General features: G+C 41.2%; 1 protein-coding gene across 2 annotated transcripts; it reads left to right on the forward strand.

Moving 5' to 3' along the window:
- The first annotated feature begins 327 nt into the window (after nucleotides 1-327).
- On the forward strand, nucleotides 328-8,962 carry KLF6 (Kruppel like factor 6). 2 transcript variants are annotated; one of them, XM_042043664.1, is made up of 4 exons: nucleotides 328-830; nucleotides 3,707-4,280; nucleotides 6,005-6,128; nucleotides 6,546-8,962. In XM_042043664.1, the coding sequence occupies exons 1-4, from the start codon at nucleotides 729-731 to the stop codon at nucleotides 6,595-6,597; spliced, it is 852 nt and encodes a 283-aa protein (XP_041899598.1). In that variant the 5' UTR covers nucleotides 328-728; the 3' UTR covers nucleotides 6,598-8,962. The 2 variants fall into 2 exon arrangements, with proteins under 2 accessions (XP_041899598.1, XP_041899597.1); XM_042043663.1 differs by lacking the exon at nucleotides 328-830 and adding an exon at nucleotides 1,658-1,870.
- The last annotated feature ends 13,262 nt before the right edge of the window (nucleotides 8,963-22,224 follow it).

Raw genomic sequence — 22,224 nt, forward strand, 5'->3', positions numbered from 1 at the left:
GCCCCGCGCGCGCACACCGCCCCTTCGGAAAAAAGCAGCCGCTGCTTCCCCGCTTTATATACCCTGCTAAAAATAGCCTGCCGCCGGGCCGGCCAATCAGGAGGGGGCGAATTTCGAATCGGGCCAATGGCGGGAGCCGTCACGGCCGGGCTCGGTCACGCCAGGAGGAGCCGCGATGTCTGCGGCGCGGCGATTGGGCGGCCCTGACGTCATCGGCACGCGGGTCGCGGGGCGCGCGGCGGGGATTGGGCGGCGGCGGCGGGCGGCGCGCCGGGATCACGCGGGGCGGGGGCGGGCGCGGGGGCGGGGCGGCGGCGCGGCCGGGCAGAGCTTTGAATAGGGAAGTTTTGCGGGGGGCTCCGCTCGCAGAGTCCGCGCCGTGTTTGCAAATATTGGGGCCGCTCCTGCGCCAGGTCCGCCGGCCGCGGGAGGGGGGACAGCCGCGCGCCCGCCCCGGGAGACGTCCTGCCCTGCTGTGCGATTAAACTTTGCATGAAACTTTGGGTCTTTTTTCCTCCCCGAGCTCCTCAAGGAATTAATATATATCTCTCTATATATACATTTTTTTTTTTTTTCTTTTTTTCATCTCTGGAGGAAGGGGGGGGGGGGGCTTGGAAACTGAGAGCAGAGGTTGACACCCCCCCGCACACACCCCGCAACCCCTGCACATAAAGGAGGCATCTGTATTTTTGGTAACCAGCACTGACTTTGTTGTTGCAACTTGAGACATGGATGTTCTCCCAATGTGCAGCATCTTCCAGGAACTCCAGATTGTGCACGACACGGGTTACTTCTCAGCCTTGCCGTCCCTGGAGGAATATTGGCAACAGGTAAACGAGGATGTCGATGTTGTTGTTGTTGTCGGGGATTTTTTTTTAAAGCCGTATTAAAGGATAAAGGATGAGCGGATTTAAGAAAGAAAAAAAAAAAAAAAAGAAAAAAAAAATCAAGCCCAAGTGTCAGCGAGGAGTTTGGGGAGAATTCAGCACAAATGTGTAGAGATGTTTTGAAGCAGGTGTTTCGGCTTTGAGCAGACGGCTGTCTGGGGGGAACAGTCCCGAGGCGGATGGAAGGAGCTGCGCATCCCCGTCTCTCGTTGTTTACCGCCGGCGCTGCCGGGGGCTGTCAGCGCCCGCGGCCGCTCCGCTCCGCAGCCGCGCGGAGCCGGCGCTCGCTCCACACCGAGTCCTGGCAAAAGTTTTGCGCTTGTACCAGGTCCAGACTCCACAGCTGGGTCTTGTCATCCGAGCTCCCTGCCTTGGCCAAGGGCTGCTTTGCGCCCTGTGCTGTGGGTTTGTGCTTTCTTTTTTTTTTTTTTTTTTTTCCTGCTGGTGTTGGTGTTTTTTTTTGTTTTGTTTAATTTTTTCCTGCAAATTTATACTATTATTGTTTTTGTTCCTGGCGAAGATGGGGAAAAAGCCCTCCAGGAGTGTCGGTACACATGTCTGTGTATGTGCATGTGTAAATACATGTATAGAGCGTGGCTGTTCCCAGCGCAGGGAGCTTTGTCGAGCCCGTGAGTTGTCAGTCATATGACAGCGATCCCCTTGTGCTAATTGCCCTGGCCGGGAAGGGAGAAGAACGGAGGCTCCTTCCCTTTAATGGACATATTTTTTCCCCCCCTTTTTTTTTTTTTTTTTTTTTTTTTAAATCCCTTTCTCTCCTTACTGTGATGCAAGCAGCGGGCTGGCAGGGTCTGACAGCCGTGCGGAGCTCGGGGCAGCGCGGCCGCCGCTCCGCTCGCTCCGCAGCGGGGGCTGCTCAGCCCGGCCACCGGATCAGATACCTGCTGCCTTTGCAGAAGGACCGAAGGAGCCTTTCCCAGAAGGTTGAAATGCAAAGTGTTACAACCTTCACATGCCTACTAATTGTATGCAATGACTTTTTTTTTTTCCTCCCTCCCCCCGCTCCCCTTTCAGAGCGGCAGCTCCATAGTACGTGATTGAAATGGAGCTAAGTAGTTTCCTTCAGGCATTCGGGCGCTTGGCGAAGCGCCAGCCCTCGTTCCCAGTAGCCTTCAGAGGCATTTAAACTCGGAGAGCTTCACTCTGCTCCCCATTACTAATCTATCTAATGAGGAATTTAAATTAGCCGGGGATATGAAAGTTTAACAAGATCTTAATAAATGCTTTTTTTGCTTGTTTTCACGGAAAACCAAAGCACTATTGTGCTGTCTCTGTAGAAACCCTTTTTGTTTTTAGCAGCATTGCAACCCAGTTCCCTAATTACAGACAGATACATAAATACCGTGTGCAACAGTGGGTTTGGTTTTGGGGGTTGTTTGTGGTTCTGATTTTTCCGTCCAATTTTTCCCTACACTCCGAGCCTGACCAGAGCATGTGACCCCGTTTGCTGGAGCGGTGCTGGGGGGGAAAAGAGGCTGCTCCCATGGCGGCTCTGCTCATGGGCAGATGGAAGGGGGCTGTGAGGGGAATGTGTGGCATTTGGGACCAGGTTTTGCTACCGGGCTTGGAAAATATGATCTAGCTAAAATAAGTCGCGTTTGATTTGGAAACTTGGTGTGTCCATTTTCTGTGTAAAGCTTCCATATGGCTCGTTTCCTATAGTGGAAAGAATAATCCCAAAACATCAGCTTGTTGCCATAACAGTTCTTTTTTTTTTTTTTTTTTTGTTCTCTGAAAATGGCTAGAAAGTCAGCAGGGTGAATTGAAATTGAAACCCACAGTTTCACCCATTTAGGGTGGTTTTGTTTTTTGTTTTGTTTTGTTTCATGGAGTCGAGGGGAATGTGGTCGGGGGTAAGTTGTCCATGTACTGTTACATGTACATTTGCAGAGTACTTTCTTGGCAGATAGTCATGGTTTTAAAAGGAAGTCTCCTTTGGCATTTCGTGAAAGAAAGAGATGACTCATACAGTTGCACTCTTGGCCAGTAGATAAAGTTCTTGTTCATTGTGGGACTCCCAGCAGGACCTCAGAGTAATTTCCCGTGTCCCATCCTATAGAACAGTACATTTCTATTCTGGAACTTTTTTCCTCCCCTCTTCTCTGTTGTTGAAGTTCTCCACGTTCATCTGAACATGCATGGGAGCAGTTTGAGTTATGTGGTGTGCATGCCAGTGCGCTTGGAAATGACATTCTTTGAAAGTCGAGTGTGCTGTGTTCTCATGCACAGGAAATGGGAGGATGTCTGCTGCTCCATTGATGTTCCCAGAAGACAGGCCGGCAGCTCCGCAGCCTTGCTGAAATGTGGCTTTGTTTTCTGACGCAGAGTTAGGGTTTTTACTGGGTGTCAGAGCACATTGTATTCGGTTGGGTCCTTTCAGCCTCATGATTGTGTGAGAGAGATACAAAACAACTTGAAATTAGTCAAGGTGCAGGAGTGAAGCGTGGTTATATGTTGTGGTTCTCTATGGTCGTTTTCAACATCAGCCTACTGAAAACACAGATTTTATGATGAGAGTGATGATAATTTGACTGAGTCATTAGAATGCTATTTTGGAAACCAAAGCTGACTTGCACCTTCAGCTGTGTGTTTGAACTCCTGCCCAGGTCTCGAAAACTGATTTCTTTTCATCGTAACAGTCACCTAGTTACAGCTTGAGGAGCCTTTAATTTGTTTTGAACCTAGAAACCTCAAATCGAACGTACTACATTCCTGCATGCTTTTTGAAGTGTAAAATAATTTGGTTTATTTTTAAGCAGGCCTGTAACTTTTCTCTTTATTCTTACTTCTCTTTTACGTAGACATGTTTGGAGCTGGAACGGTATCTTCAGAGTGAACCCTGTTATGTTTCTGCATCTGAAATCAAATTTGATAGTCAGGAGGATCTCTGGACCAAAATTATTCTGGCACGTGAGAAAAAGGAGGAATCTGAACTGAAGAACACATGTGTCCCGAAAGAGGACAATCTTGCTAGTCAGAACTTAGAGACCAACAGTTTGAATTCTGATGTGAGCAGTGAATCTTCAGACAGCTCTGAGGAGCTCTCACCCACGACAAAGTTTACCTCTGACCCTATAAGTGATGTTTTAGCCAGTTCAGGAAACTTGAGTTCATCTGTCACTTCCACTCCCCCTTCGTCTCCTGAGCTGAGCAAGGAGCCTTCTTCCCAGATATGGAATTGTACGCCGGGTGAGTTGCATTCACCGGGGAAAATCCGTACCGGTACCACTGGAAAGACTGCAGAAAAAGGTACACCCTCCAATGGTGACACCTCTCCAGATGGCAGAAGGCGTGTTCACAGGTGTCATTTTAACGGTTGCAGAAAAGTTTACACCAAAAGTTCACATCTGAAAGCACATCAGCGCACTCATACAGGTTAGTAACCCTATGCTTCTTAAGAGCTGGCAGCTACTGTAGGGATACCCCTTGGTGGTGGTAGTGGTGTCACAGCATTACTCAATCACTGGGTGGTAGCCCAGGTTTGGAGAGATGATGTAATAGTAGCAGAGGCTTACCAGCATGGACGACATCACTTCCTCATTCTCTTCATGAGCCAGGGCAGTTGGTGGTGGATTAGACTGCTGTCATAGCAAATAGGAGCTACTTGTCTAAGCAGGCAGTAGTTGGGAAGCTGCAGCAGCACGTGGTCTTCAGGAGCAAAGGTCCAGCCAAAATAGGTGCCAGGCCTTTCATGATGATTATTTCTAAAGTAAAAGTGAGCTATGACTTTATTACTAAAAAAAAGGGATGTATATGCAAACATCGGTCAGATCACTAAATACTCTTTAAGAACTTGTTTTTATGCTTCAGACCACATCGGGTCTATTTTATCAGACATACCAAGGCCTTGATTATATTAAGTATAGCTATATTTGTAACTCGTTTAACACTTTAATGTGTGTCATCAGCAAAAAATCTTGGAAAGCCCACTGTATGGTGTTGTCCTTCTGACACATCTGCCCAACTGGACTTAAAAATGCGCGATCTACTGTATAATTTGATGCCAAATTACTGAGCAACAGCATTTTATTGTTATGAAACCTGAACTAAAAATAACAATCCTGTGTATTATTGGGAAAGAAAGTGAGGAAGATAGACACTTCAGGGCTTTTATAAATATTTTATGGTTGAACTAGCGTGCTGATGTGCTTGTTTGAGCATTATTATTTGACATCTCTTTATGACAGCAGTTAGGTGCATAGAGCTGTGCCTTGGCTCAGTAGTCATGGCTTAATGTGAGGAGCTGGTTTGGTGTTCTTGGTGTACCAATGCAAACACCTATATGGATGGTTGTTTTGTTTTTTTTTTTTCCCCCTAAGATGTGGGAAAGAGAATTCAAGGAAAAGATTCTATTTTCACTCGTGCTCAGCATTTTGTGGCTTTTATGGGAAGTCTGAGCAAGCTCGGATGCTCCCATTGTCGTGCAGAAGTCAGATAAAACAGGATTATTTCAAGAGAAAAAACAACTTCCACTGAAACCGTGGTTGTTGAGCAGACATAAATAGCTGCCAGACTCAGAAGTATTGCAGAACTGGTGTTCTGGTGCTGTCTGGTTGAGAACGTTCCTGTGAATGGAAGTGGTATTTCTTGAATGCTGAAATAGCAGTATTCAAAGCGGTATGCAGGCTTTTCCAAGAATAAGTGGCTCAGCAGAAAGGAGGTTGCATGTTATGCAGATGAGCGAGTGACAGAGGACTTTGATGCAATTCAGTAGCCTAATTGCATTTTGGAGCCTAGCTGTGCTGTCTTTAATCACCTTTATGAGGTGAATGGTACCTGTTTGGGAGTAAGCCTGCCATTTATGGATGAACAGGAATGGTAGAGGGCTGTATTCCTTTGTTTCCTGGAAGCCTGTTTAATCACTTTTTTTTAATTAATGTTTTTCATAAGAGTGAGATTATTTGATGTGCTGTTGCAGCAAGATAAGTAGGAATCATGGGTGAATTTTGTGAGCCTTCTATGCTTACGTGTTCTGAAGCATTCAGATAGGTTAAATAAAATTGTCTGTCTTTGGGGAAGTGCAGGAGGTTTACATAGAAAATGATAGACCCTGTCTTTGAATGAAATCATGACTAACATGTAATCTGCTTTCTTTGTAGGGGAAAAGCCTTACAGATGTTCATGGGAAGGGTGTGAGTGGCGTTTTGCAAGAAGTGATGAATTAACCAGACACTTCAGAAAGCACACTGGTGCCAAGCCTTTTAAATGTAGTCACTGTGACAGGTATGTGACTGAAATGCACCCTTTTAAATAGTTATTTTTAATGCTTGTTGGAAAGCCAGTCTAGGCTGCTTTTTGCTTGTGTAGGAATTATTTGGGAACATAACTGTGTCTGGTAGTTTTAAGGAACTACTGCATATTTAGACTGGAAAAACCCTTCCATTTTACTGATCGTTGGGAAGTGGTTTGTAGCCTGATCTTGCAGATGAATGTTGAGAAGTCCACAGTCCACCCATCTGCAGAGCTCCTGGGTGCCCAGAGACACCTTGAGTACTCCTGTGTATCCCGGGAATGCCAAATCCCTCCTCCACCAGCTGTGTTTTGGAGCAGCAGAGCAAGGGGAGGTGCCTCAGCCCCGCGTGTCGCGTTGCGTGTGCCGGCGGCCGTGGGCTAACGCACAGCCTCACTCTTGCCTTGCAGGTGTTTTTCCAGGTCTGACCACCTGGCCCTTCACATGAAGAGGCACCTCTGAATGGGTCAAGAGGTGAATCCTGCGGGCTAAGAGGCGTCAAGGTTGAAGAGCCTTGAGCGGAGGGATGCGTGTTCCAGCCAAAGCATGCCATTTTGCACCCTACCCAGTTGCCTCCAGGACCTCACTTCCTTGAAGGTCTTTTGAGGGCTAATAAGTCATGTAAGAACGGCATAGCAACCGCGGTGCGTGATGTTTGGGATTTCCTGGACTCATACACTGGTATCTAACCTTCTGAGTGGCTCCTAAGCCTTTGCCGTGAGCATGTGCACTGAGAATGTTAATGATTGGGCGACTGTATGCGATGAGGATCTCTTGATGACTGTATGCTGAGGCACATTTTTTTTCTTGTGGTTGTTTTATAACTGTAAGAGAAAAAAAATAGTCTGAATGTCTTGTATGTGAGGAATATCTTGTGAGATGGGACGACCACCAATCATTTCCAAGGGGTGGGGGGAGGGGTGTCTGCACCTTTTTAGAGGGAAAACCTGAGAGGGGAAAGGGGGGAATAAAAAGAGTCAGGATGCCAGAATGGAAATGGGGGACCTCCCTGTTCCTGTGTGAGAGGAGCTTTAGGTGTCTGGTGCAGCTATTAAACGTGCAATGTGTCAAGTAGCTTGTTTTACTTGCTACAGAGCTCATTTGTAATCCATTGTATAAGCTGTGTATTTACAAATGTAACACAACTATAACTTTTCATTATAATACAAAGGTTATTGCATGGTTCTGGGGAACTATATGCTTTTCCATTCTTTAACCAGGACTGCAGTTTTGATTCCAGTTAAGAGCAGCTAAAATACAATTGGTCTAATGTTACATAATGTATGGAACATGAATAATTTTTTTGTTGGGTGGATAAAACCACTATTGGTTAGAAACTGATTTTTCTCATGCAGCTAATTTTTCTCTTATTTATGCCTTGAGGACTAACTTCTGGTTTTCTAGCTGTTAATGCACTGTTGACCTTAATAATGGTGCCTTATGCAAGTGACCTTCTCTTGCAGGGGGTCTTATACAGGGGTATGGGTGATGCATGCTTTATTAAGGCTCTCTTTTCACCTGGCATTGTACTGTATCAAATGTATAATATGAGGGGAAAAAAAGGTTACTTCCAGGGTCCTCCTTCACAAAGACAAATATAGAGAAAAGTCATTCATGTCAGTACAGTATTTGTTTAACTTAGACAATTTGACTGTGTTACAGTATAATGCATATGCCAATTGAATACCTGACCAGTTCTGCCACCTTGAGACTTTTTTTATATTGACCTTGCACAACAACTGTGTATATACACACCCCAACTGTACTTAATATGTCCAGTTTTCATACATATTAAAGATACAGAAGTATTAAAAGATGTATTTGCTTAAAAGGCACAAGTTTCACATCTATATATCTAGCTATCTGTTGGTCATACAGAAAGAAACTATATTACTTTTTTTTTTAAAAGTGGGCAGAAGAATAATTGTGTATGTATATTTGTGTGTACAGTCTGTGTATGTGTGTATATATATAGATAATATATAAATATTTTTTTTAAAAGGAAAAAATTAGAACACATAGCTAGAAAATGCCACAGCCCATCAAAATATTCCCGCTCTCCCTTCCCCCCCGCAATACGGTCATTAAGGAGACAAAGAAATGAAAGATACAGTTAATTAAAATCTAGCATTTTTAGAGGCTTTACCTTTAGCTTAATGGTATGCTAAAGGCTTTGTTGGCATTCAGTCCTTCTCAGACTGCTGACTGTGTTTTGTAGTTATTAGGTTGTCTGGAATAGCGTATCTGTGGCCATTTAAGAATGATATGAACCGAATATTGGCATGCTAAAAGAATATTAGCTGTGTGCAGAAGAAGTACACTCGGGTTTTGGCCTTCCAGCTTACTGGAGGACCTGTAAGTGAGCTAGTCGTTGTGGTGGTTGAGCTCTAATTTTACATAGTTCAGCTAAAATAAAGACTGTTTTTTCCTAGAGTAGGTATAGTCTGTCCAAAACCAGTTTTGTTTTGTTTTTTTTAAACCAGCTCACTACAGTCGATGCAATGAAACATGTGACCTGTTTCTTTTACTATTAATTATCAGTCTTGCTTACTCTGCTAATATTTTGGTATATCTTCCTGGAAATGTATGTAGATAAGTGGTTTAAAAAAAGTATATGCAAGTGATCTGGTTCTATGGAACACACAGGCTTAAATCATTCTCATTTCATTTTTGGTTTAAATTGCCTGAATATGCACTTTTTTTTTCTTCCCCCAAACAGACAAAATTTTCCAGAAGATGGATTTCTATTTACGATTGGGTTTTGTTGTGTTTTTAACTCCTTGTTTGCATTGTCCTTGGCTTAGCCGTAATTCTTATAAACAAGAAATTAAAAAAAAAAAAAAAGAAAAGCAAAAACAAACAAACAAAAAACCAACCCCAAACAAAAAAGAAACTTGCACTGGCTTGTCTCAATTGTGAAATACCATCAGACTTGTGTGGATGGGGTGGGGCTGTGTGCCATATGTCAAATGCCTGTAATTTTCTTAATAAGCAAGTACATTTTGTTCAGGTGATAACTGAGCCTCAATCAAGCTGAAAAATAAAAAAAAATAAAACATTTTTGCTTGAAATTTAAGAAGAAAAAGTTTCTATTAGTGAAATTTCTTTTTTTGTTTTTGAAGCACCCTGTTATCTAAAGAATCTCTTTGTAAGATTTTTGTAAAAATTTTGTTTTACAAGATTTTATTTGAAATTGTTTTTTGCAAGATTGTTATATTTCTGTATGAATGTATTTTTTATTGGAATAACATAAAAAGAAATTCTTATCAGCATCATGTGTCTGTTTTCATCTTTCTCCTCTCTAAGTCCTATACACCAAACAATGTCAAGTACTATGTTGCTGCTTTGTCTTCAGTCCCTCCTGGTCATGGGTACAAACACCTTTGGGTCAGGTCACTTTGTGGAAGACAAACCCTGTTGGGAAAATAATTTTGGCAGTAGAAACTAGAAGTTCTTCCATATCTGAAAAGCTGCTCTTGACTCATGGTTTGTCTCAGCGGAATAAATAGTTAATGTGATTGTTGCTGCAAGACTGCACTTCATTTCAAATCGTTTGTTCTGGAGAGGTGAATGCACATGGGACGAGTTTGGCGTGTGGGAAAGGAGGTTCAGTGGGCATTCAAAGGGAAGGACAAAGACAGAAAGGGCTGCAGGCAGGCACCTGTCCTTGACAGTGGCTGCAGAATGTGGACTTTGGAGCGGCCTGGTCCATGGGGAAGCAAGCCCAAAACCTTGAGGTGCAGCTGTGGGAAGGAACTGCATGAGATCTGCCTGCTCCAGACACACATCTGAGGCTGCTGTAGGGCTGACCTGACCCATATGGTGGTGATGACCTTCAACCAGTTGAACACAAGCCTCTCTGAACCACATTCTTTCAGAGCAGTGGCTCTTCAAAGCATGTGTGGCATGCACCCTGGCTCGGGACCCATGCAGAACTTGTTTGATGTTGCCTTGTGGCTCCTGCTTCACTCATGCTGGTGTTAAAAGTCCCTCAAGCATTGAGTAAAAACATTGGCAAAATGGCAGAGTTTTATGCTGAGAAACTGGCTTTGAACATGTGAATTCAGTTCATGTTAATGTATCCTGGATATAGATGATTTAGAAATAGTCTAAAGTGATGCAAAAGAACTGGAACAATAAATACAGGTTGAGGCAGAAGCAATGTGGAAAAGGGAACCTTGCCACCTTCCTCAGTCCTGCAGTGGACTAGTAAATAGACATAATGCCTCCATTAGGCATGGCAGAAATGGTAATTTAAGCAAATTAATGATCTGCAATGGGAGGGGTACATTAAATTTTACTGCTGGTATGATATTTCAAACAATGAAATGCAGTAGTCTTCTGGGAAACTTAAAGTTTCAATAGAAATAGAAAAGGCTACTGAGGTTTAGGGATTGAGATATTTTGCCTTCTCATGTAGAAATGGGAATATTTTTAAAGAACTGAGCTTGACCTCCTTGGAGATTCTCCACCCAAAATGTTCAGTGGGTGTGTAATACAGAACAAGGATTGGCAAATTTTTTCCTGTTTGGTGTGTGTCATCTAGGGCTGTGTCATACTCTACCTTAAAAAAAAAAAAAAAAAGTCTGAAAACTCCTTTATTAAGGATGTTATTGAGATCCCACTTTTTTTTTTTTTTTTATTCTCAGATTGTACTGAAAAAAACAGCAGTGTGTGCAGGAAAAAAAGTACTGACAGAGCTATTGGGCAACAAGGAAACTACAAAGCAGAAAGCAATAGTGCATTTCAACATGCACATCTACTGCAGGTTTGCTTAATTCTGGATTTTGAAATGCAGAGCAGAGAGGAACAGACATGAATTTGAGGGTGAAGGAGTCAGATTGCTGAGGTATGGACATGGTTTAGTAGCCTCTGCAAGTTCCAACAGCTTCAGCTGAGGTTAGAAAGGTGAAAAGGAGGACAGAGCCTGTGAGCCAACGTGTTAGCACAGAGGTTAGATATGGCATGTTTGTGCAATGGTCAAGATAAAACGTTAAAATCCCAAAACAACCCATTTGGGTGTTTGTTTTTTTTATCCTTTTGAGCGTGAAAAATCCAGGCATACAAGTGGTCAATGCAAGTAGGGCGTATCACAGTTTACCAACTTATTTGAACAACTGTTTATTATAAATACAGCATGACTTTGAAGTTCACAATAGACAAATGATTGCTGTTTTATTAAATTGGATGTTCATATTCTTTAGAAGTTACTGATTGTCTCCCCTTCAAACCATATCACAGTTTGAAATAGACTGAATCTGGAATTGTGCTTGTTAAGGCATGTTGAAAACAAGCTGTATTTTATTCTTTCCTCTTTAGGAGTTGTTAATGGTATCTCTGCCTTCATGTCTATCTTTTACGTCTTCCATTCTTCTCAACTACCTGAGCATTTGCTCTTTATTTTCTTTAATTGCTCTGAAAGCTCTGAGAAAAAAACAACCTCTGTAAATCACACAAATAGCAGCTGCAAAACTTGAAACAAGGAGAAGGAAGAACACTATGGCTATTGTTTCAAAAAGTAGCTGAGTGTTCTTTATGCAGCACCAAAGGAGTACGTGACCTTACATATTCACACAACAGGGAGACAACATTTGATAAGAGGAAAGCTTCATGGTCCATCCATTGGAGGTCTCCTCAGCCTTGTCTGGAGAGTAGAGTTCAGGTAGGCTGAAACAGTAAGGGAAGCTCTCACTGCACAAGATTGTATGGGGGGACACAGGTAAAAAAGGTTTCCCCTCCACTTTTTAAAGAATGAAAGGCCTGGTATTTCTTCCTTGTTCCTCCATTTCTTCAGAAATTCCTTGGAGAAAAAATGGCTTAGATAGGAAAAATCTGCACTATTTCTTCCTCAAGCTTCTGCAGATTTGTCCCCTCTGGTAGCATTGGTTTATAGACTCAGCAACAATACCAGTACTCCAGTTCTTTATTTCTGGTGACAAGAGGTTACCGAGCAGCTCGTACTTCCACAGAAGTCTGCCTGCTTTTGCCTCATCAAATGGGGCTGTGTAGCCAAGAGGCATTAACAGGTACTTCTGAAATAAAGCCCCTGACATGGCAAGAAACTCTGCTGAGATTATACAGTCCAAAGCAATGGTATCTTTATATTTTTTCCCTTTAGCTCTTTTACCTCCACACTGGCTGTTTCATCCCTTATTCATGGTCCTTAGATATATGGCATTTATTTTTGATCAAACCTGTAGCAATACTGTCTCATAACCATTTGAGCCCGTACATTTAAGGGAGAATGAGCAGACAGAGTATTGCTTTTGCACACAGGTCTACAGAGGTTTAATCAGTCTAGGATTCATTGGAGCTGCCCTGGGAAATAAGGGTTTGCAGGTTCATACATTAATATTGCGAGGCCTTGGTCAAAAGCTCGTTTAAGTCAAGGAGAAATTCCTCACTGAATTCGGCTTGCTCCAGACACAGTCATTTTTTCATAGAGCTGAACCTGAGGAGAAAGTACATTTGAAATCCATTCAGAACCAAATTTTCACTCAATGACATTTATGACTCTATTTTGTCCCTTTCCTGTTGAACATTTGATAGCTGGAGTTCACAAATACAAGCGGTGCAAAGACGATCTTTCTTTTAACAGAAGTGTGATTTTTTTCCCTCCTGAAATTTATTTTTGATTGCAGACTGATGATAAACCCTGTAATTTGTTCTGCAGTTTCACTTACACAACAGCTACATAATAATTTTGTAAGTTATAGCAGTGACTATTTTGAACTGCGATGGTTTCAATTGGAATGCTTCATGAAGTATTAGCTGAGGAATTATTAACTGGAGAAATTAACTGGATTTGTAGGATATCATAGCAACAAAGGTGGCCTATGGCTTTAAAAAAAATTGCTGCATCAGATATGAGCCAGCACATTTTGTTAAAATGGAGAGAAACTATTCAGAATTTGCAATTGAAGCTACAGATTTGTCGTGTTCCTGAAGTATAGGTTTATAATTTGTCACAGGAAAATAACTCCATAAAGCAAAACCGCTAAGGTGTTTTAAGATGATCTATTATGTGGAGGTGTCTAGTACAGCCATTTTGGATCGGTGTCATGATAGGAAACAGATGGTATATATGTTTATGTTTAACATTTAAGGAGGTATAGAAAGCAATTGGGAGGTGATGTATTTTGTTAATGGGCAAGTAAAGCCTCATCTGTACAATTAAAATACAATGTAAAAAACAAGCAACATTTTTTCAGCACAAATGAGGCAATGCAACAACAGCTTAAGTAGATTTATTTTACTTGTTTCACTTTAAATAATTTTAATGAGAAATTCTCTAAATGTTTTTGAGCGGAGATAGAAAGTAATCTGGTAACCACATGTCTCGATGTATGCCAAGCTGTTCTTTAACAGCACTTTCTTTCAATACAATATAAATTTAGCTGGAATTAGCATTGCTGAATATTAGTCCCTCAGTGCCTTACTTGCTAAACCTCCATATTCTTTTTATTGCCTCTGTGCACTTCAGAAGCAGAGTGTGTGGTCAGTTCAGGACAAAGGCAAATTATCTAATGGGGCTGGGGAAGGCAATATATTGGTGAATTCTGTAGCAAACAGCTCGGTAATAATTCAGGAAGGTTGCAGATCTGCACTGGATACAGTAATATATTTTTCTTGTAATGTGCTACCTTTTGGATTTGATACTGAATATATCAAAAATCTAGTTATGCATGCAAAGCTGTATTTTTCTGAGTTTTATGTACTTCACCTTACACATGCAGTAGTATGTTTTTTCATTTATAAGATTTATCTTTGAACATGCACCAATATGACTAATGCTCATTTCCAAGCTCTGCTAGGCAAGTTACTCAGTCTTCTGGGGTTTACTTTATTTGTTTTTGCTAAGTATGAAGAGGACATTGAGGGCAACTGGATTTTAGTAGATCCTCACTGTAATTAATTATTCATCAGCAGTAGAAGTATTAGCAGCAGCAGTCAGACATGCAGAGGAGGCTGAGATCTTGCTGTTGTGAACCTTACAGGGAGAGAGGCTCTTCCATTCAGGTTCTGCCTAATTAGGCCACGACACATTTGGAATTACCCACATCCAAAGAGAGAGAAAGTAGTTTTACAACCTGTTCTGATGATCTCAGCATTTTTTCTTTTTCTGGTCAGACAGATAACCCTGGTGATATTATAATATCCATGTTATAATTCCATTCAGTTCCCCTGTCTGTCACAGATGGATTAACTCTGGACTCATTCTCCCCAGGATGGGAAATCCCCATGCAGAGCATGGGCTTCCAACGCATTTTAGTGGGCATTTTTAGGTGGGACTTTATAATGCCCACCCCTGTCTCACATAATTATTTCTTATTTCATAATTTTGTTTTCTATTTCTAACTTCCTTCTGGCAATAACTTTGGTAAATTCTATGTGAAATTATTTGGGTCTACTGATATTTCTTCTTAATTTGAAAAATTGTTCAGAATTAATCTTTTATCCCATAGATAGAAAGGAGTAAATAAGAGATGTAATAATGTTATAGTATTAATGGGATTTGAGCCTTGGTAGGAAATAGATGCATTATTCATAAGGATTGGTGGTCTTTAGTGTCCTAGCCGCCCCTTATGGGGCTTTGGAGGTATTAGACTGGTCACTGGAGAGAGGGTTGCTCTAATGCTCAATAAGCTAGACTAAAAATATCACTAGAATTATAAGCAAAAAACTAATCAAATCCTAAATATAAATGCGATGATACAAATCCATCCCCTAGTTATCTCCAGAAACCACCCTGCCTCAAAGGGTTGTCAGTGACTTGCCCCTTATTATCTTTAATCAAGCAGAAGAGAGAGGCATTGAACGCCACAGTGGGTCTGTATAACAAGGCACTGCAGGTGAAATCCATAGCCTGTGCTTCCCGCTATCCATGTGCTGCCGGCCAGCCCCGGCTCTGCCAGCCAGGGAGAGGGCAGCGAGGAGACAAAGGGATGCAGTGTTTGCACAGGGCCTCTGAAGTCCTCTGTAGCTTCTCCTAATTTCCATCTCCGAATGCTTCATCAGGCAAAACCAGCCTGGATGCCTGTAGGTAAAAATTATGTGGTAACACGCAACAAAGAAGCTGACTAAAGGAGATTTCTGCAATAAGGTTTCCAGCACTTACACAGATGGGATCTACCCAGACTCTGGTCTCTGTGCTCTGTGACAGGACATTATTTATCTTAATTATAATGGATAACTTAAAAAGAAAGGAAAAAAAAAAAAAAAAGAGTGTGTATTCTTTCATGTATCCAAGCAGATAAGGCATTACAGTTAGAATATTTGTCAGAGAAGCTAAAACTGCTAGCCACCAAACAAATGTAACTGTGTAATTCAATATTAAAAAATATCTTTTTCATTAGACATTAAATATCTTGGGATAATGAGGTCATAAAAGACTAACGTGTTTGGCCAGGAGAGAGAAGAACATTCATAAAAGAAGAGCTGTGGGATACAGCTCCTTTTGGCACCCAAAGTCTGCTCAGGGTTCAGTGTAGAGCAGATTTAAGCTTCAATTAGGAAATAAGGTCTGTGCACACACCCTTCCGACCCCCACTTGTGATACCCAAAACCATACAGGACTGCTTTGGAGCACCCCAAAGGACAGGGGCCATCTCTGAAAAGGGTGTGAAGTCCCAGAAGGAAGAAGATGTCCTCAGCCAAAGTCTGGGGTGCACCAGGATGCTGCAGGTGATAAACTCAAGTGGAAAGAGTGGGTCAAGCTTCAGGAAGAATGTAGATATTTGTGATACTGGTGTTTGAAAACACAGAGCAAGGGTGCTGAGACAAAACCTTCAGCCTTCATACAGTAACACTTGGCTTTCGTCAGTGTTTGGTAAGGGGTGCTCAGCTTTATGCCTGCCTAGGTACCCCTTACCAGAAAAGGAAGCAGAACCCCCATATGCTTTGCTGTGTCCTTTAGGCCCATGACATGTAAGTTTGAGCTTACATTTTAAGTCTAAAGTTAAGAACTCAATATGAAGGCACTAACAAAGAAAAAATAATGACAGACTTTTAGGAGCCCAAGAATTTAATATTTTTATTTAAAATTTATATACGTGTGCACACACATGCATAAATGGAAACAGATTTTCTTGTCTAGGATTTTTATTTTCTGTGTAATATCACATTCCAATAGAACAGTGTCCTTAAGGAGTCATATGTGGGATTGATAATAGTATTTCAGACTTTACCTAGAGTGTAAGGTGAAACAAGCTGAAAACACTAAACAAAATCAAACAGACTGTTATAGTGAAACAGATGAAAAAAAAAAAAAAACAAAAACAACACCAAAAAACATTAAAGGCAAAAAAATAAAGCCAACTTTTAAGGTGGTTTTGTTTTGTTTTGGTTTGGGTTTTTTTGTTTTGTTTTGTTTTTTTAATCTAACACTTTGTGGGAATATGAGTAAGTAAATACATCAACATTGAAGTTGTTGATGGTTATTTTCAATGAATCATAGATCCTAGTTTCCACAAGTTAGGGACCTGGTCTTTAAAAAATACAAATCACTAAGTGAAAGGTTGTCTTAAGTGTCTGAAAATGATGCTTTTTTGGGATTTTGTTTGGCATTTACAAATTTAAATTCTGTATTTTGGATCCAGTAGAGTGCATTTGGAACACATTTTCATGATATTTTTTACAATAGAAGTTAGAAACTTCTGTTTTAAAAATGAAAATTATGAAACTAAAAAATAAAAAAAGCAAGTTCCTCAAGGTCATACAATGAAATGGTGTGAATTGGTCATGCTGAGGCAAGTGTGTGCGAATGAAATCATTCGCTAGAGTAGATAGGTAGTTTCCTTGATTTCATGGGCCAGAAGGGATGAGCCATGTCTTTCAGGCTGACAATGTCCGGGAAAAAAGATATTAAAGCAAAACCACCCCAAAATTCTGGCAACATGGTCCTTCTTCACCTGAAGTCCAGAGAAGCAGCAGTCTTAGAAGTGCCTAAGGAGTGTCATTAGGTATTCCTCCGTGGGAAGTCCAGATGAGCATTGCTCTGTACTGACTCTTTTTTCCTTTATGCTCTTCAACCTCACATTTTTATCTCATTATTCTTAGCAGTGGTAAGTAACTATGACAGGAAGACAGAGTGGAAAATTAAGGCTTGTTAAGACTATTATACACCAAAAGGATCATGTCATAAATGAGATTTCAGTCTGCCCAGTTTGGGATATAATTAAGTTATCATGTTCAAGGTGGATGGGTTTGAGACAATAAAAGGGCAGTGGAGGTTGTTCAGTTTCAAAGAGGTGAATCTTTTTATGCTGAGGAGTTATGTGGATGTGATTTTTGGAGCAGTGGGGGACACCAGCTCTCTCCCAGCTGTTGAACAGGGGCTTCTTCTCCTGGGAAGGGAGAGCAGCTCCAGTGATTCCATCATCCTTCAGGATGATCTCCCTGCTAAGAAAATGCTATTTTATCACGTCTCATTTCCATGGGCATATCACTAGTGTGCATTCTCCTGTGGCTTTGGTCTATAAGAACCTCTCAACAGTAAAAACAATAAACTTAGCACTCTGTGGAAGAGCAACGTGTTGAAAATTTCACTGTCACTTAATTGACTTTTGAGGAAAGTGTATTTAAGGCGGTGAATAATGAGCATATGCCAATACTATGGATCCAGCAAGGAAGTGTCAACAAAACTGCAAGAGAAAAACAGTGAAGCTTTTGCTTGGTTTTGAGAGAATACAATGAGTCTAATGTTGCTGCTTTCTCATTTTTTTCCTATGTTATCATCATGGAAGGCTGGGCAGTACTTAGCTGAATCACTGCTCAGAAGTCAGTCCAAAATGTGAGTGAGTCAAGCAGTGTATGGGCTACAGACTGACATGTGTGTTTAGTGTCTGTAGGGTTCGTCATGCAATTCTTGAGGGCATAATGGATGAGGGTTTTTTGCCTGCAAGTAGCCGCAATCATTATATGAATCATTCAGGGAAATTATATTGAAAGATATCATATCATAAAGCTGCAGAGTTTTCCACTGAAAACAGCAGCTTAGAAGAGCTTCAGAAGCATGTTAACAAAGATGATGCCTTGCTGGGATATCTATTATTACACACACACAAAGAGATCGAGCTGGCATGGGGGAGGGAATGTTGGAGGAAGGGAAGGAAGAGAAGAGGGATCATAAAGAGTGACAAATAATACTTTTAAACATTATACTCTTCATTTCCAAATTCAAGATTTCAACATAGAGTATATGTTTGGGGTTTTTTCCTCTACTTACCTTTCTTGCTCCCTCCTCCTTTCTTAATTCCTCAGAAAGAGTAGGACAAATCTGTCCTCAGGGTTTTGCCCTGCTATCTTTCACCTTTTTCAGTCTGCCACTTCTTCAAAAGGAAATGCTGTCTATTTGTGATTTCAAGATGTGAAACTAGTGAAACATTAGCCAAGACCTAAGTTCTTACTCTGACAAAATAATTTTGCTTTCAATAAAATCTTGGGATGATGGGGGGGAGGGGTGTGGTGGTGGGGGAGAGCGGGGGAGTCAACAGGACGCAGATACAACCAGCAATAACAATAACTTAGCACTGTATTAAAAACGTCAAACAGCCCTACTATCTACACAGGGGAGTTCTTCCTCACCTCCCCTTTGCCATGTAGGAATGTTATGAAAATGGGGGTCCTGTGGATATGAAGGTGGCTGCACAGTCTGGAAGGCAGCTCCATCCTCATCCTCAGCGCAGGGAAGAATGCGGCAGTGGTGTCCCTGAAAACAACATCTGTTGGTGATCACACTCCTATGGGGGATAGTGGACAGGAGGACAGCCCTGGGCATGGGGTTGTGCTGCTGCAGCTGGGCAGGCTCAGTGGCTGTCCCTTGGCTGTGGCAGCGGGGGTGACTCCCAGGAGCCCTCAGCCCTGCTGCCCCATCTCTTCGCCTGCATTTGCCTTCACACCTGCGGAGGGTGGATGTTTCCCGCTCTGGCAGATACATATGTGTCTGTCCACATTAACACTACTTTAACACAGTATTTCATCATCTGCATCACTATTGCACCAGCGTTTCACAGTGATTTTGGCAGTCCCAGCTTCTTTACTGTGGGTTCCTAATGACAGACTACAGTAAGAAGGAATTGCACAAAAGTTGTGTATTTGTCGTTAAGGCTTGAGAACAAAGAATGTCAAACAGTCAGAGCTGCTAAGGAATGAGGGAATTAAATTAGCCTACCTGTGCCCCACTGTGCTGAATCTGGTCCAGCTTTCTAGAAATGTTGATTCAGCAAAAGCAGGTGGCAAGGAATCTAACTGGAACAGCAGGAGCAACTAGATTTCAAAGTTTCCTCTTGTCACAAACCCTTTTCTTTAACTTATTAGGTTTGAAATTGATTGTACATACATTAAAGGATCCTTCTTCCCCCCTGCTCTTTTTGCAGCACAGGGAACCACAACTCTTCTTAAAGCAGATATTCTGGGGAAAGAGCTTTGTATAAAAATCTTGGTTTTACATAAAAATCAGAAGCAGCATGTTTCCATGAAAAAAAATCATGGTAAATTTAAGTTTTGTTTAATGAAAGATTTCTTGAGTATTTTGACTAAAAATATCTTTTTTAGTTATTTGCTTGTGAGATGCAGAAAAAACATAAAATCCCTGTTTTTAGAATACTTTCAATGGCAATAACTCACATTAACTATTAATGGAAGCAAATGACTGAAGGGACCCAGATTTCCTTTTTGCATTGTTATGAGAAATAGGAACCTATATTTCTGGCAAGCAATAGTATTTTGTCACAGCTCCTAGCTCCTAGCTAAAGCAGAGAAAGACATATCTGTTCTAAAATGAAGTTACAACTTCAGTTTTAAATCTAACCAAGATAATACCTATGTGAATAATATGTCAGATGAGCATAAAACTGTCTGTCTAAGGACGTTAGCTCCTTAGAAATATCATGGACTCTTTCCCCTGGTGTCAATTTAAATTTGGGGATGTCTCCATCAAAATCAGTGGAGTCAGAACTGTGTAAAACTGACATGATAGTAGGATGTGATCCTGCCTGCCTGTGTAACATCTACCATCTTCATCAATTCAAAGACTGAACTTGGGCCATACATAATAAACAGACTTCTATTGTTTTCTGGGGAAGGCATAGCTGCCAAAGAATTGCACTTGAAAAACATCTGCGAGCTTAGTGTTGATCTCAATGTTAGTCCACCCAGGTCTTCTGCACTGTGCCATCACTACAGCAGTTTCAGAGCATATCTCATGCACACAGAGACTAAGCTGTGTACAGATACAAATTTGGGGTTTCGTTGAGGAGCAGGAGGTGCACTTCCCACACCTCAGAGCTCTGTGCTCAGACCACCAGCCCTGGAGACTCAGGCTCACCCCCACTGCCAGGCACCCTCCTGGGCAGCAGTTTGGCAGAACTGGAAGCAGGGCATCATCCTCACCAGCTGAGGAAGGCAGCTGTAGATGTCTGGTTTGGGTTTCAGTATGAAGGTCCTAAGTCTGCCTGTACATGGTACAGACAATATATGTTCATAAACCAAGGTCTGATTTAAACCACCTGGAAGGCAGTCACCTAAAACTACAACACACCACTTTGCAGATGTTCAGGTCCTTCTCTGTGCTCACTCCTAACACATTTTCTTCAAAAATCTTGCTCTTGGGTAGTCAATGTCGTAAGGGCTATCTATCTGCCTGAATGTATATATATGCATTGCATTTTAAGCTATATAGCTCGCTGTCATTGACTTTTACAAGAAAAGTAGATTTGAAATAAATAGGAACATTATATACTGACTTAAACAACAAAGCAAAACATATCCTATTTGAGAATTCAGGTGGCTAAAGATATTGAATGAGTCACTATGTGGTACCTCAGAAATTTCATAATATTTTATTTTTATTGGTGGGTCAAATGAGTCAGTTGACTGAAGGTAGGATTTAAGACAATGGGTAATTAGTGTATGGGTGAGTAAAAATATATAGTGCATACCTTTCTGTCTCCACATGTTATTTTTCCTTAATCTGACACTAGACTCATTTGATAAAAATGACTCCATTTTTGCTGAGTTGGCCCTGCCACTGACAAACTCACCCTTAGGAAATGACATTTTCTCCTCCCAGAAGTGTACTTACAGTATATTGTCAATTTTAAAGGTTGAAATTTTCAGCCTTTAAAGAGTAAAAGAATATGCTTCTAAATTCTTTTATAACTATTGTAAAAGAATGTTTTTATTTCCCTTGAGAAGAATGTGAAAACATGAGGTAAATATCGTCGGTAAAATTTCTCCATAATGCATGAAGAATCACCTTTAATTTCTCATGATTTTTCTTCCTTTCAGTGAAATTACTGCTTATTGTCCATTTCCACCAAAAGATGGAATGGCTAAGAAGGGAGAATAGTTTTAAAAATTATATGTTCTCTTTGCCTTGTTTAAATCAGCACATCTCCAAACATGACAGCTCAACTACCTGCTGAAGACCTAATTCTCATTAAAAAAACCAAGAAGCAAAAACCAGCACCAAACCACACTTTATATATTTTATAGGTTAATTTATTTTATAGGTTAATTTATTTTACAGGCTCAATTCACACAATATTTACAAGGCCTTTGGCCCTGCTTTAGTTCATAGTATTATTCTACAACATTGTCCGATCCAATGATACTGGACTGTCCCTTCCAGACTGGAGTTCTATTTTCAGCTAATGTGAGCCAGGGTAGCTCACTAGATGAACCAATTTATACTGCATTTGAATCTCAGTCTGTAGTCTTTTTAGAGTTATTGTTAGAGTGAAATAGGCTGAAGGAGGAAAAATGATGAAGACTAAAAAGGTTTAGAACATTTATTCAGGTGGCCTTCTCCCTAGTGAAATCAGAGCTCTATCTATAATTTATGGGCAGAACAAGACACCTAAAAATAGGGTTCAAGGAAGCCAGCGCTTTGTGTGAAGTATTAAACAGTAGGAAATGACAAAGAAATGTTCAGACTTCTGCTCTGCCATCAAAGGTTGTTAAATGAACACAGGGTTACAGGAAAACACCTTTTCCCATTTTGGATTTGCAGCTACAAATGAGTCTTGGAATTAGTTTCATCTGTCAGCTTCATCTTTTCTTGCAAAGACCAGAAGTGATACTCTCTTG

Source organism: Corvus kubaryi, unplaced genomic scaffold (assembly GCF_017639235.1).
Source record: "Corvus kubaryi isolate FWS band 111438036 unplaced genomic scaffold, C.kubaryi_AGA036_p1.0 37398, whole genome shotgun sequence".
Classification (NCBI taxonomy): domain Eukaryota; kingdom Metazoa; phylum Chordata; class Aves; order Passeriformes; family Corvidae; genus Corvus; species Corvus kubaryi.